General features: G+C 50.5%; 1 protein-coding gene across 2 annotated transcripts; it reads right to left on the bottom strand.

Annotated features, from left to right (window-relative positions):
* Positions 1–127: 127 nt before the first annotated feature.
* CAMK1G (calcium/calmodulin dependent protein kinase IG) lies at positions 128–14810 on the bottom strand. 2 transcript variants are annotated; one of them, XM_086765629.1, is made up of 13 exons: positions 14574–14810; positions 10236–10353; positions 8039–8167; positions 7796–7870; positions 6915–7053; positions 6649–6772; positions 6037–6112; positions 5358–5470; positions 4286–4364; positions 3779–3866; positions 2594–3021; positions 1971–2101; positions 128–752 (listed from the first exon to the last, which is right to left on the bottom strand). In XM_086765629.1, the coding sequence occupies exons 2-12, from the start codon at positions 10325–10327 to the stop codon at positions 2008–2010; spliced, it is 1437 nt and encodes a 478-aa protein (XP_086621755.1). In that variant the 5' UTR covers positions 10328–10353; positions 14574–14810; the 3' UTR covers positions 128–752; positions 1971–2007. The 2 variants fall into 2 exon arrangements, with proteins under 2 accessions (XP_086621755.1, XP_086621756.1); XM_086765630.1 differs by lacking the exons at positions 10236–10353; positions 14574–14810 and having other exon boundaries at positions 7796–7863; positions 8031–8167.
* Positions 14811–15637: the final 827 nt, after the last annotated feature.

The raw sequence follows: 15637 nt of genomic DNA, 5'->3' as shown, positions 1-15637 counted from the left end.
ATTTACCATGTCACGCTTTGCCAGAAAAATACCAGAGGGAGCAGGTCTGCGGATGCACGGGGGATGCTTTAAAAGGGAATTAACAGACCGTTTCCACACCAAATTTCTATGAATAACCAGCAGGCACTTTACAAAACAAAACTCAGCTTTATTAAGCAAGTATTTATTGTGCAATTACAGACTGGGAAGCAGGGAATTCAGACCTTGCTGTGACTTCTATCAGACATAAGGAGAATTACTAGCAGGTTGTCGCTCCGTTTGTGGCTGAAGTGAGAACTCTGCAGCCCAGGCAGCTGGTTGACGCCGCACTTCAGAGGTGCCGAGGCCTGAGACTAACGAAAATCCAAGCATGGATAGAACACAGATTGTAAAAATTACTGAGCTGCCACTGAGAAGAACTCTGCATGGCTTTGGTTTAGAGGGTTGATGTTGTGCAGTGCACTTGTTATGCATCGGACAACTAAAACAAAAGCTTGTAGCATGGAGCGGTGTCGTATGGATCATATACACTGAATACGCTAGCAGTAGCCTCAGACTTTCCCTTGCCTTCTCCCAGCTTTAACGATCCACAACACGCCGAGGTCACTGCACTGATGGGTTCCTGGGACGAAGTTGTGCTCCTCACCGGTCGGTCGCTGCTCTCTGAGACGCTGCTGCCCGCCTGCTCCCGGCGGGACACAGCCTCCTTTCCCGCGTGCACTGTTGGTGTCTGGCTTTGAAGTGCAGAAAAGAGTAAAACAGCCCTTCTGTTTCTGCAAGAGAGAGAATGTCAGCTGAGGATTGAACTTTGTTTCGCTAGATTGCTACCGTCAAAACGTGCTCTGTTAACAAGCAGTAGCATGGGGGCTAGGAGCAGCTCAGATCCCTCCGTCTGTCTCAGTTACAAAGGTTTATTGCGTGACTGATCACTGGGATGGACCTTTCTGGAGCCTTTGGTAGATCTTATTGCGTTTGTCTCTTCTATGAACCCTTTGTGTATTACAGTTCTGTTCACACAATCGCATCGGTAGAGACTGCCATGAACGATGACAGGAGCTCACTTTGTGTAGCTTTTGTGCAGAGCTATGCTAGCATCTGCTCACCTCGGGGAGCAGGCTGTACTGCAGGATCTGATAGCCGGGGAGCAGGCTGTACTGCAGGATCTGACAGCAATGCTCCCATGCACGTGTAATGTGGTGCAACTGATAACGATTTAGCTAGTCCAGAATTAACACCAGCTGCGGTCAAACAGGATGGAAATGGTTCAAAGCTGTGCTGGGCAGGGTTAGACTGGGGATGAGGAAGCATTTCTTTACTGAGAGTCTGGTCAAATGCTGGAAAAGGCTTCCTAGCGAGGAGGTGGATGCCCCAAGCCTGTCTGTGTTTTAGAAGCATTTGGCCAATGCCTTTAACAGCATGCTTTAGCTTGGTCAGCCTTGAACTGGTCAGGCAGTTGGGCTGGATGGTCATTGTAGGTGCCTTCCAACTGAAAGAGTCTATTCCATTCTAACTGACCTGCCTGGACCAAATCCGGGAAAGGGAATGGCCTTTCAGGCTGCAGAGAGACCCTGCCTGTGCTCAGCCACGGACCAGCAGCTTGTGGTCAACTCTTTGCTCATGGCCACAGCTGAGACCCAGCGGAAGAGCCCTTATCCCAGCTGATGGGGCTGTTTGGTTCCAGCGTGATTCCCAGTGAGCAGCTTTCAGTAACTGGAGAGTTTGATATGACAGGCCCACCATGCTTGTCTTCCTTTCGCACACCGTGTTATAAGTGTAAAAATCAGACTCAGAGTTACTGAATTGGCCTTAATGGAAGCTGAAAGATTATTTCTTCCTTGAAAGATGGTTTAGGTAAGGCTTTTTCTGTTGCAAAAAAACCTGAGAGTCAGTTTGTTTCATGTACAATCACTCTGCTATTTGGGCATTTCCCTTTTCCATGCCATAATGGGATTAATTAAAAGCAACTGGTGATGAGAGCTTGGAGCACTTACTGCTGGCGACGTGGGGAGCCCGGTGGCCGCTGCCTCGTCACATGATCAGACAAACTCCAGTTTGCCCAGTGCCACAGTGAGAGGAGTGTTTACCGGCTTTCATTGGAACAAGAACTCCTGATTTGAAATGGCTGGTTGGAAATGGAAGAAGAGAAAGAAGAGAAAAAGAGAAATAGCAATATTTACAATCATTCTGCAGCTGAAGTTGTGTTTTTAATATAAAGAACACCAGCTGCTGAAAGCAAAGCAGAGCTGGGCGCTGGTCAGCACTGCCGCAAAGGCAAGGTCCAGTCGCTCAGCACCAGCTGAGAAACTGGCACCAGCAGCTTTAACCACAGGCAACTGTGGAGTCTGGAGAGCGAACGTGCTGGAGTCGGTGGGCTCAGCTCACGGCAAGCCTTGCCACGCAAGGCCACGCGCCTCACCTGATGCTCCCACAGGCACGGAAGACGCTTGGCTGGGCACCGCTACCCAGCCAGCCAAAACGTTTGCTTCTGTCCTTATTCCTCCCTTCTTTCTACCTCCACCTGGGGCTGGCAACTCCAGTGCCAGGCAGCTCCTTCCAGAGACTGTTATTCCTGTATACTTCGTTGGAAATTATGGCTAATGACTCAGATACCTACTGAGATTTCGTGGATTTTTTGAGAAGCACCGTCTCGGAGCAGAAGGACGTCTTCGTTTTCTCGTGCCCCACGCAGGCTGGACTGCAGCCGCAAGAAGTTCTGGGTGGTGGGCTGTGGTTATCCGGCAGGACCAGGCTGCTGCCCGCCGGCAGCGGTCTGTTCTCCGAGTGGCTTTGCAGCTTTCCCTCTCTCATCCCTGCGTCTTGCTCCAGCGGAGCGGGAGCGTTTGGACAGCCCTGCACGGGGACCAGAGGGAGGGACGTGTCCTTGTCTTCGTTTGGCGTTGCTGGCCGAGTGGCCACCATGGGTGTGTTGGGTCTGGACGCCTCCGAGACTTGTATGACGGGGAGGGTGCTGTCAGCCGCTGCGTGACCGTTCATGTGGAGTTTCTTCATGTGGTGCACAACGGCTGCGGCGTTGAAGGCTTGCTGGGGAAGAAGACAAAAACCCCATGGTGATGCCGGGCTGGGTGGGTGCTGCGGGACGAACAGGCCGGCCCCCTCGGGCAATGCCTGTGCGCGCAGGGCGGGCAGCGCTGTACCGGCTAGCACTGGCTCTTTGCACGATATGTGAAAAGTGGGATGTGTTTGTTCCTGGCATCAACACCACTGTTTCCATTGAGTGCAAACTGCAGGTGCTTTTGAAGATTACAGCCACTTCCACATGAGGAAATCAGGGAACCAGCTGTAAATTACCCCGCAGTGTGAAATGGAGACTAGAGCTGAGTTTTGAATGCAAATATTTAAAATGCTGTCATACACGTGGTTCCTACGACATTCCTCTGCCCACTGAAATTCTTACTAAAACTCTTGATACAAATGAACTCCCAAGCTATCTTCCAGGCTGAAAGGAGGAAAAGCTGGATGAAGCTCCCCAAAGCTCTGCTGAAGGAGCACCAGTTCCCCTCTCTCAGTCTGGAGGCAATCATCCTCTCCCCTCCCCTCTGCTTTCTTGGCGAGGCCATTATGGCGCGATGTTTGTGGTAAATCCACCGGTATGCATTGCAGCAGGGAATACTGGTCCAAGTCTGCTCTAAACACTGACAGCGTGCAATTTTCAGGCAGGTTTGGAGAAGCTCAGCTTGCGGGCGCTCACCCGCACAGCCGAAGCCGTGCTCATTGCTCGGTGGCAGCAACCGGGGTTTGCTGGTGAAATGGCTCCGGGCTCCCCCGGCAAACGACTTACCCTCCATTTGCTCTTTGCGAAGTTTTTCTGGATCTGAGCGCTGACAGATGGGTATATGTCACGGTGAAGGGCTGTGTTTCCATTAATCCTGCAGATGGGGAGAGGAGAAAATGGGCTCGTAGGCAGATGGCATTTGTAAGGCATTCCGCGTTCTGGAGGCAACTAACTGCTTTTACGTTCAATCAGCAATAATTAAACCCAAAGGAAAAACAGCAACAAAATGTAACACAAACACGCGCTTCAAAGCCTGGAGAAGCTCAGAAAGGGATTTCTTCCTTGCCTCTGTTTATGGAGGCAAATATACACAAATTGCATCTTTAATTATTCATCGTTTTCCTTCCTCGCACGCGAAAAAGAAACACCCAGGGCCGCGCGGAGGCAGGTGGTGACGTTAATAAGGGGGCTGGGGAGACACCCCTGTTCTCGGCTGCCACCGAGCACGTGGAGCGCGACGCGGAGGCGGCAAATCCCCGCGGCACAGCCGCTGCCGGGGCCCGGTGCTCTCACCATGGGTGCCGCAGGGCTTCTTCACAGGTGAACCTCGTGTTCGGGTTTTTCTCCAGTAAATGTCTGATGAAATCCTTGGCTGTTTGGGAGGAGGAGAAGCAGAGATGAGAAGTTATTTTCTCCTTGTTCCAAGACAGGATCCTAACCAGACACGGCAAACACCGGTGGATGAGCATCGCAAAGGTCAGCCCTGAGAAGGAGCTGCTCGTGCTGCTTCTCCCTTCAAGGGAGATGTGAAGGGCCTGGGTGAAAAAACGTTAACTGGAGATGCACCAAACTTCACCTTTCAATTACATGCATTTGAGTTGAATTATTCAGCTAAAAAATAACTCTAAAAACATAAGAAAGGGCAAACTGAGCAGATTTAGAAGTTGCCCTAAAGAGCACTTGCATCCTTCCCTTTTTTTTTTTCTTTTTTCTTTCTTTTTTTTTTGCAGAGAGGCTTGCGGTGTTTGTTATTAAGTCCCAACAAACCTCCTGCTAGTTTTGTTTGTGTATATCAGAGATGGATGTTTAAATTACGCCGCTAAGATGCTGGTGTCAGTAAACTGCAGGTGCGCTCCGCAAGCGGGCGAGTGATGGAAGGGCGCCGTGGCTGACACGGCTCGCGGCGTTGCTGTGAGGAAATGTGACCTGATGGGAAGAAAACCAAAGGGGAACAGGAAAAGGAAAAAAAAAATCCTGGAAGAACAAGGTGAAAAAAACCTGGAGTTCCCCTGCTTCCAAGGGAAATTAGCGCTGAGGTCGCTAATAGTTTGGGAAAGGCAGGGTTAGGTTAACAGAGGGCTCCGCCGAGGACACGGCGTTATGGGCAGGACGCGGAGCACCCCAAGCTCTGCCAGCGCAGCTTGGCTCCGGCATCGTAGCCGCTGCAGCATGGGGAGCCTCTGTGGCCAGCTCCCGCGCCTGGGGGTTTGCTGCTGCGTGGGTGCCTCGGTTCCACACTGCACCCCTTCCCGTCCCCGCTGAGGCGGGCGCAGGGCGTTCGGGGGGTGCGTGGGGGCTCAGCTGGTGTGGGACCATTCCCGTGGGTCACAGGGCACTGGGTTGGAGATGTGGGAGGGAGCTTTACCTGACTCGGAGATATCGTCCCAAAAGGGAGACTCAAACTCAAAGTAGCCTTCCTTAATCTTCTCAAACAGCTTGGATTCGGTCTCTTCGTAGAAAGGCGGATACCCACACAGCCTGGAACAGAGCAGAAAGCCCGCGGCCCTTCAGCGCTGCCCTCCGTGTCCGCGCAGGTTCCTCTGCAGCCCAGCCAGGCTGGACGTGCGCGGGCAGTGCCAGCGAGTGATGGGGAGGCTGCGCGGTTCAGCCATCTGTCCCTGGCACCTCGGGGTATGGGTAAAGCTGCAGAAAAGAGTGAAAAACCTGACTGCAGCAGCGAAAGGACAAAGCCACAGCTGGTACATAGCTGCGTGGCGTGGGAGGAAATGAAACAAAAAGTACCGGGGAAGATTGAATGGTATTTGTAGGCAACTGAAAAAAACAAAGCATAGGATGAGGCACATAATAGAGAAAATGTGATTCCTTTCATCTCCGCTCAGTACTTGGTTCCTCACGTCCCTTTCATTTCTATGGTCTAGTGAATCTGGACAAAGGAGGAACGCACGGCTGCGGTATTCCCGCAGCAACGCGGGAGGGCCGGCGTCGCCTCCGCTTGCGCTGCCGCTCTGCAGTGGTGTCTGAAGCGAGGAAGGAGTTGGGAAACTCACGGAAAAAGAAGTGGGAAGCTGTTTGCTCTTACTCACAGGATATAGGTGATGACGCCGATGGACCAGCAGTCTACGGCTTTGCTGTACGGTTTCTGGGCGAGGACTTCGGGGGCTGTAGAACAGCAAAGCTGAATGAGAACGCTAAGCCATAATAAATTATCCAATACTGGGAAAAGCAATGGTTTGGTGTACGCTTGGCCTCTGAGGTGCCAGTGCAGGGAATCAGCCAGCAACGGCCCCATTTACCAGTTGGACTGGTTTGTGCTTTTTGTGCCTGTTTTATGCCGTTGAGTAGAGACAACCACTGAAAATTTCTGCTTCCTGAGGATTTCACCAGTAAACCGTGGATCAAGCCAATGCAATCTGGTGGATGTCAAAATCCCATTGTGTTAAAATTATTTTTGTAATTTTTCAGTAAATACATGACTAATGCTGAAATATATTGGTCTTAAAATGATCCTTTTCTTTGCACTTTTCTGGGATTTTGCAGGCTACGCTCATTTGTGAGCGTACTCACATGCGCCTGGGAGTAGCCTGTTGTTGTTAACGTAATTATGTATTTTTTTCCTTTTTGCTAGGCAATGTCCTGTAGGTGTGCAACCTTTTTCCCAGACAGCCCACCAGCACAAACCCATTCCCGATCCTTACCAACGTATCCCGGAGTCCCGCAGGCGGTGGACATGATGCCGTTCTGCTCCATTTTAGACAAGCCAAAGTCTGTGATCATGATTTTGGAGTTTTCCTCGGGAGTAAGGTAAAGAAGGTTTTCAGGCTGTGAACACAGAGAGGTCGGAGGTTGAAATTTGTGGAAGAAAAGTGGAAAGGAGCAACAGAAAGCCGCGGGGCAGAGCAGGTAAAGCCGGCAGCCACGCCAGCTCCCCGAGGCACCGCGGTTGCTGGGGGACAGGAGTCACCTTCAAGTCGCGGTGAACTATCCCGTTCTCGTGGAGGTACTTCACTGCTGTCAGGACCTGGTGGATCACCACGCTCGCGTCTTTCTCGGTGTAAACTCCTCGTTCCAAAATTCGGTCAAATAGCTCTCCCCCAGATACCCTGTGGAAATGGTAGTTCAGAAAGAAAAAGACTGAGAAAAAAGATTAAGCAAAGCTAACCACGCTTTCCCGTACAAGGCAAGATAACTTTCTGGTCTTTTCACAACTCCACCTACAGCAGAACCGTTCCTTGGGCAAGAGTTTTCGTGAGGCTGAGAGGCCGATGGATGCTCTTGAGTGCGATTTCAGGGTACCAGTAAGCGTTACTGGTAAACCTAGGGAATTTGGGTAAGGTTAGGAGGCCGGTCTGAGCCGCAGGCATCCAGCACTGCGGGCAGGTCTGCCTCGGGGCTCCGCTGCACAAGCGAATCCGTGTGTTTGTGTGATTGCTTTAGCTGAATTTGCAAGTTAGCAGCAGCAGCCGGGTGCTCAGAGCTGATGCCCACAGCGAGCTGCTTTCCCTGCCGCTGACACGTTGCCCGTTTTCATTTCTAGAAACCCTGCGTGGCACAGCTTTAATTAGAAATGCGTCTGTCTCTGCCCTGCTAAACTGCGATGAATTAATTTGCATAAATCAATCCTAATCTTGGTTTAAGAACTTGCTGCTGACATGAGCGTGGGCCAAGGCAGCAGGAGAAGCGGCCCGGTGAGTTCAAACCACGCGGCCCTCGCCTCGTCGTGAGGGGTGTTGGAGCGGCTCTGGCGCGTGCCGCCTTTACGTGTGAGGGGCTCTGGAGTGCAGATGCTGAAACAGGGTCCATTGCCCTGGCCCTGCACAGAGAGCTGGCTCTGCTGACACTTACAGCTGCATGACCAGGTAGAAGTGGGTTGTGCTCTCGTAAATGTCTTCCAAGGTCACGATGTTTTCGTGCTTTATTCTGCAAAGATAAATGTGGGTCAGAAACAAGTGTGGCAAGGACAAAGTGGCTTCTCGGGTGGAAAACCCAACAGTCTTTATACTATCCTTACTGCAGAGCCGCACGTAAGGGAACGGATGGGAACGGATGTCTGTTGTACTTTGCAGTATGGTGTGGGTACATACTCACTTTTTCAGCACTGCTATTTCATTCTCCAAGCTGCTGTCCCTCATGAGAGGAGACTTCTTGATGCATTTCAGAGCGAAGAGCTTGCCAGTGCTTCTTTGCTTCACCAGGAAAACTTCCGAAAAGGCTCCTCTGCAGAGAGGAGAAGTTGTGTTTCAGTACCAGTGACTGGGGCAGTCCGCAGCTCGGGTGCCCACTGGGGTTAACGACCCGCCGCGGGAGATCTCAACAGCCTCCGCTCTGATGGGGACAGATCCCTGCCTGGTACAAACCGTGTCTCCTCGCAGTCCCCTGTCCTGGGGCAGCCCTTCACTTTCCCCGGTCAGCGCTGCCCCTCGGCCTGAGGCAGGCGATGGCAGCGAGGAGAGCCCCGTTGTGTTGAGGTTGGGTATATCAACCCACGTTCTGTGTATCTAAAGTGCAAAATGGCCAGATAACCTCAGTTCATATTTTCATTCAGCATCTAATGTGTTGTCAGAGACTGCTAAACCCGTGTGCCCTTAGTGACAAAGTGACAATGAGTGTCTTGTGTGCTCCTGATACGGATTCAGCGCAGTGCAGCGATGAGCGGGTATTTATAACATGCCTAAAGCTTGCAATCCTGTTAAAGCTTTGTCTTAGGCAGCTGAACACGTGTCTCGGGACGGTGACAGTGCACACTTTGCCAGGTCAATCCTCGGTAGTCCTCATCAGATTAATGGATGGCAGTTAAATGCAGCTTGCCACCGAGCCCGCAGAGCCCTGCGGGGAGCTGGAGGGCAGGGCGAGGACGGTGAGCGCCGTCTCGGTTGGGACGCTATGGCAGCAAACCCAACAAGCGAGGGCAGAAACCCTGCCTCTCCTGTAACCCACCAAAGCAGGCATCCAGCACACCCTGCAGATAGGTTGGCTGAGCACGGAGCTGTACCCATCTCGCGTGCCTTTGTTAGCGAGCGGCAGCCGGCGATGACGTGGGGGGAGCAGAGGCCAAAGGCCGCTCCTCGCTTGTCTCCTGTGGGCCCTGGGTGCTGTCAAAACAAGGTGCAAGACCGTTGGGGTTGTGAGGAATGGGGCTCTGCCAGGACTGCTTCCTAGCAAGGATGAGGGATTCCTTGTACAAAAAAACCAAACCAAAACAAAACAACCCTGAAAAAAACCAAACCCATAGATTTTTGGGAAGTGGGAAGGCATCCCAACAGATGAATTCAAATCTTTGTTTCACTCAGTAAATAATGTGCAGTGGACTTCTCTCTTCTAGCCCCAAAAGCAGGTGGGGTTGGGACATTTTCCTTATTTCACACGTTTTTCTCCTTTTATCCCTTTGAGCTCCGAGGGCTGTTTTGTGGAAATGCCTTCGGGTTTCCCGAGAGCTCTCCGGGAACAGGCAGGGACGTGCTTGCTAAGGTCCCAGATCCAAGAGTCGTGGATGCTGGGGGAAGGTGATAGTGACTTTCCAAGTAGTTTTAGGTCCCAGATCTTCATTTATATTCTTCAGCTAGCTGAAGCATTGCATGTGGGAAAAATCCCAATTTCTAATGCTGAATCTTCCCATTAATGTCACAGTAGGAAATGAACAACCTACAAATCAGATGCTGGGGCATCTGTTCTGTGTATCTGTCCCAAACAGTTTATGATAATTATGCCCCTTATTAAAAAATGATGAATCAACAAGTTGGCTAGGAGAGAACAAAGCTTTTCCTAACCTCATTCCTTTAGAGGAAGCTGCTGGATAAATTAACTGATTTCTGAGGCTGACAAGGAACGTGATAATTCAGTAGATTTCAGAGTTGCTGGTTTTTAGGAGCGTTGGGGGGTTCTAAAGTCACAGAAAACCTTGCCGTGGTGGAACTCGCTGGCGGAGGTAATTCAATTCCTCCTCCACCACCCTGGCAATGTTTTCTTGTCTCGTTCGCATGAATAGGCAAATGAAGCTGATAACTCACACAGCAGTATTGTACAACTTGAACATCCGTGTTCTTGTTTCATCCCTCAACTGAGTCAGGGTTTGGGAGCTAAATATACAACTCGGCATTGCAATACCCCTCGAGAGCCAGCCCCGGCCTTGCCTGACCTTGCAGCAGCGGACCACCGTGCTCAGCAGAAGAGCAAAACCTTAACTGAGCTGCCGTGCAGGCGTAGCGGGAAAGGGGACCGCGCGGAGCTGACCCCATCGGCCGGGATCTGGGGGTGGCTCTGTTTGGGGAGCAGCTGTGGTACTTACGATCCCAGGGCCTCCATGAAAATGAATGTTTTTCGAATGTTGCTCGTCTGTTTCTTCCAGGAGCTGCTGTCGTCCTCTTCCTTGCGACCCATCTCCTCCAGAGTGGAAGCAGGGAACGCTGCGAGGAAGAGGAGGAGGAGAGAGGTGACCGATGTGGCAGGTGCTTGCGTGACAAAGGGGACTACCCCGGAGCTGGCTGGATTTGGGATGCTGAGAGTGGTGTTTGCTTGGCCAGAGGAGTCAGACTTTTCAAGTATGTGAAATTTTGTGCTGTTTTTGCTACCCACAACTGTTAGTGCTGACCACGTCCCTGCCGTTCCGTCCTGCAGCGTAGTACCAGATCAGCAGGGCAGGAGCAGGTGACCACGTGGCGATGCTCTCCTGTCAGTGTACTCACTCAGCGCACGTTGGCAATCACAAATGTTTATGTCGTGCTTCATATTTAGTGGTTTCAAAACCCCTGCTGAATGGTTGCTAACTTTAATTAAAGCATCCATGACTTAATGGATTAGAGGTTAGGTACAGTTAGTGATGGAGATGGATTACAGCTGATCTGCTCTGTTGCTAAAATAATAATTTAAAGACCTCATGACTGCAGGGAGGGGAACTGATATAAAACATTTTGTTGCTCTGTCTTGTACAGTTTGTGCTGCTGTCGTCTTTAATTTTTGTTAACTGACAGGTTGCTTTCGCTCTGAGTCATAACCTTCCCATTGCCTTTTTCTCGCAGGGTGCTGGCTGGAGGACGTTGGCGTTGGAGGACGGATCTGCGGGAAATCTGGTCTGTCGGTAAGCACGGCTGTGGGACCCGCAGCTGATCCGTGCGTCTGGAACACGCGCTGCTGCTCGCAGGCACCTTGACCTTGGCCGAGTCCCGGTCCCCCACCTCCTCCCCACCGCTAAGCTCTTTACAGGCTGGGCAGCGCCGCTGTAGTGCCAAAAGCAGCGGTGTCGGCCTTGGGGAGCTCACCGGAGCGGGGGGGCTGGGGGCGGGGAATTAGAGCTCGTGTGAGATCTGGGAGGTGTGAAATGTGAAACAAATATCTAAGCGTCCTTAAGAAGATCAGGTCTAACATTACAGAACTAGAAGTACGCTGGAAGGTGAGAACGAAGCCCTGAGACTAGAAAAAAAAAAAAAAAAGGTGGCTTGTCCACACTGTCAGGGTACAAAAGAAATGGACTGAAAATATCCCTGGGTGCCGGCAGCAGCGCCCTTGGCCCCGGGAGCATCGCGCTGCTCCAGAGCAGGGACCGCGGCCCCAGAGCCTGGGGGACGCAGCTGAGCCTTCCCCAGACAAAGCACAGTCTTTTCTGTAAAAATAAGCATTTGGAAAAGACAGGAGTATTACAGCAGAGAAAAAGCCGAAAGATGTTGTTCCGTGACAGACAACTTAGATACGGAATTCCCCCTGAACCTAGTTTATCTCCTTAATTAGCAGGGTTTCAGGGTTTTGAGCTCCTTGACACAGTTTTTTAAAGGTTAACCTAACATCATTGAAAACAAAATTGCCTCAGTTGTAAGCAGTTGAAGGCTTCAGTCTATAAAACCATCACAGGCCAGAGTGTGCACTTGACCTTTATTTACCTTCTGGATTCTGACGCATGTGTCACTCTCAGAAATACACCTCCTTATAAAAACCAGCCCTATCTTGCTGCTTAGAACCAGTGAAGATCAAAAATTCTTCACTGAAATGCTGGTCAATTAGTAGAAACCTTTCTGCTGATATTTTGATCCCAAAAATAAAGTTTTCTTTCGCAGTCGTCCGCCCATCCCAAATCTCTACAGAACTGAAATGTCACAAAAAGAGAATTTTCAGCAGAGACACTCAGCTGCTGGTGGAAGGTGAGTCTTATCCACTTTAAATAAATATTAACTGCATGATGCCAGTGTGGTGTTGAATGACAGGTAAAATTTAGATGACCTCTCTGTTTCTTTCCCAGCTTGCTGTCAAATAAAGGATATGAAGCGAAAAAAAAAAAAAAAGAGGCCAGCCTGGCCCCAGGGACAAGCAGTATTTTAGTCTCCGTTCCTGCTGAAGCGCAGCCCAGTTGGCTCCAGCTCCTTGGGGACAGCCCGGGAGCGGCGCGGCGCAGAGTGATCCCTCCTGGGATGAATGGGCCAGGCCACGGCACCGGGACGGAGGCGGGAGGTGGCAGCGGGGCCAGGTACGCTCACTTCTGTGAATTTGGCCCATTCCAGCACAAGTGTCAAATTTGCCCAACATTTGCTCATTTAAGCTCAATTCTTCAGTATCCTTGTATTTAATTCCTTGTGAATTCAACAAATTTATTTTTAAAATGGATTTTGCTTCTAAGGGAAGGTAGTGTCTTGTTTGCTTTAGTCTCCTGTGAATCATCTGTTCGTCTTATAGTTCCTCCTTCTGTCGCTCTGTGTACACATTTGGGTTTGCTGGTGTCTGGAGGACGGGCTGGATGAGCAGCTCCGGCTCCCTAAATGTGTATTTGATTTCCTGCTTTCTCAGTTTTTCTGTGCCATCACGAGTCATTTCCTGCCTCCTCGCCTTGCTGGGAGGAAGGGGAGTAAGTGCTGCTATTCTGAGAGCAAAATAATGAAATGTTTGAATTCCCTGAGATGTAAAGCTGCGTACGTGCTCGGATGATGAGCACTTGCCCACCTTCCCCCTTCCTCGTGCTGGATCCTATTATTCTCAGCACTTTTTCCTCTTCTGGCACAGAGGAAGGTACTTGCAGAGGGGCTTGGTGTGGGACGCGGGGGCCTCGCGGTCCCGCCGTGGTTACAGGATTACGGGACCTGCGGCTGTCCTGCTGCGGGCTCTGGGATCTCACCTTTGTCTCCCAGTCTGGTTAAGCCACTTGTTGCACTTTGCAGCAGTTTGTGAGAACGCAATGTTTGATATATTTGTTAGTTTTTTGTTATTTATTCAGGCTCTGGCCCAACGATGTCCAGAGCTTTCTCAGTTCTAGCACACAGCACATGGGTAAGGGGGTTTAATGTACCTGCTCGCTTAGCTGAAGAAGCTTTGCTTTCCCCGGGAACAGAAAACATCATAAGAAAAGTCGGGCAAACAAACTTTGTGCTTGGACTGGCAGGTTTCCCTTGTGTCCATCTGAACGCTTCCACCAGCTCCTGACGTACCTCGTCTGTCAGACCCACCCCGACACCCCGTCCCGCGGCATCGCCCCCGGCTCGGCGGGCACGTCCACAGCCGCGGCAGTGGGACGCACGGACGGAGCACACCCAACGCACGCTCCAAAAATGCATCATTTTAAACGCCTGATCTAGAGACGGGTCTGTGTTTGCCCGCTCACCCTTTGACAGCGCGAGAACGCTCGAGTGTTAAGATTGTAAAATGAAATGGAAATGCTCAGAAATTAATGTAGGTAAAGACCTCTGGTGATTAAATCGAAGTACCTAACATTGGTTTGTTTAGCCCCCCTCTTCCCTACCACAACAAACGACGCGGTGTGCAGGACTTCAGTCTGACGAGCGTATGTGGGAAGTAGTAAATGGTTTCGATATTGATGTCAAACCTTTGGGCTCCTCTGCAGACTAAGTCAATAAACGTGACTGCTGCTATCCCGTCTGCTCCGGCAACGGACGCATCACTGCTTGGAATGGAATGGGTGTTATTATGACCTTGCTTAAATATTTCCCGAGGAAATTTGTTCCGCTTTCATATCTCGCAGTAACAAATCCATCTGCAGACAAACGCTCTGCTTCCGAATGGATATACTGCATTAACGAAACCACTGTAAGACATGATTAATAGTCTTGTGACAAAGTTACGTGTGGAGGGGGAGATGCAGGCTGCTTTCCTGATTTTCCTTTAGAATTAGAAGTTTACAGGAAAAAAAAAGCAGAATACAAAGTCAGAGGGCTTTGCTTTAAAAAACACCGCAAAACAAGCAATCTGCATGTGAATGAACCAACTGCCAGACCAGCCCCTGTGCTCAGGGACAAAAGAACAACAAACTGAAAACATGAGCTCGCCATGAAAAACAAATGCACATCAAACGTCTCGTATTCATCCCACCGCTCCATCCACTCCCCAGCAGAGCGTTAACTTAGCGCTCCTTGGTAAACACTTGCAAAATCACAGTTTTTGTTATAAATATTTCAGATTCCTTACAATACTTTTGAAGTAAGATGTCAGAAGGCAGCTTTCTATGAAAGTGCTAAATATAACATGGGTGCTGTAGGATGCCAGACTGGCAGTCTGCGCAGAGAAGTCCTCCAGTATTCCCTGTTACTGATAAAATCCGTTAAAAAACCAGGTTAGCCGGAATCCCACCTGCTTCACTCACAGAACAGACCGGAAAAGCAAACGGCTATTAAGGAAATAACATTTTGCTTACCCAAGTCAGCACGAACAAAGCAACTCCTGTGTGCTGCTCCGGCCGCGCTCGGGCGGTCTGGGGGGATTAGAGCCCGCCGGGGCGCGCGGCGGCAGCGGGAGGCGGCGATGGCTCCGCCGTGGTGGTAACCAGGCAGCGCTTGGCGGGGAGCAAATCCCCACGCGCGGGAGCTGCCGTGGGTGTGCGGTGCGTGCACGTCGCCGTCAATACGCCGTCGGCTGTACCTGGCAGCGCGGACATGGAATGTGAGCGCTTCGCCGGCGGGGATGGATTCAGCTGCCGCGGGGAGAAATGGTGCCCGGTGTGCGGCAGCAGCCTCTCCTCGCAAGTACCAAATTGGGTACTGCAATATTCCTGGGTGGAATGCAAACATGATTTGCCTTAACCAAACAAATGACTTCTCAGTATTTAAAAATGCCTCATTTTCATTTATATGATGCTGGGGATTCTGTGGGGCAGCGCAGGATGGAGCAGGACTGGACTGGGATGGGATGTCCCAACGGGGTGCTCCGGTACTCCAGCCCTCTCATCTCCAACACGGGGAAGGTGATGCTCTCCACCATTTTCAGAAGGCACAAAACCATAGAGAAAAATCATTGCAGCAGAGATTAATCTCCATCACCGGAGTTTGGGACTGTTTTAAATCACAGAGTGGCTCTATTTTGCCTTTCAAAACCTCTGTGTGTGTGCCTTCCCACGAAGCACAGCACATATGAATATAGGAAATAGTAATAATTCTTTGAATCTTTTCTAGTGTAGGATTTTTAGAGATGGCAATAACAACTTTACTGACTGCACTCTCGGTTGATTTACACTGCCATCTAGAATAATGCATGAAAAAGGTGCATGTCATTGCAAAGTTTAGTTTTATATCAGGAATAAATCCACTCTGAGGCAATACTAGAAAATCACATTGTTTTTCCTAACATCTCTTTTTCAGCAGCTTAGGCGAAGGCTGTTTGGTATTCCTCATTTCTTTGTTGGCCGGACTCCATCACCGTGAACTCCACAGTGTCGGGGACTTTAGTCAGAATTTCTGGATGTGGATTTGCATGCTAAGGATT

The sequence above is a fragment of the Chlamydotis macqueenii genome, chromosome 23 (genome assembly GCF_036417535.1).
Source record: "Chlamydotis macqueenii isolate bChlMac1 chromosome 23, bChlMac1.mat, whole genome shotgun sequence".
NCBI classification, from domain to species: Eukaryota; Metazoa; Chordata; class Aves; order Otidiformes; family Otididae; genus Chlamydotis; species Chlamydotis macqueenii.
The sequence above is the reverse complement of the archived record's forward strand: the minus strand, read 5'-3'. Positions and strand labels throughout refer to the sequence as shown.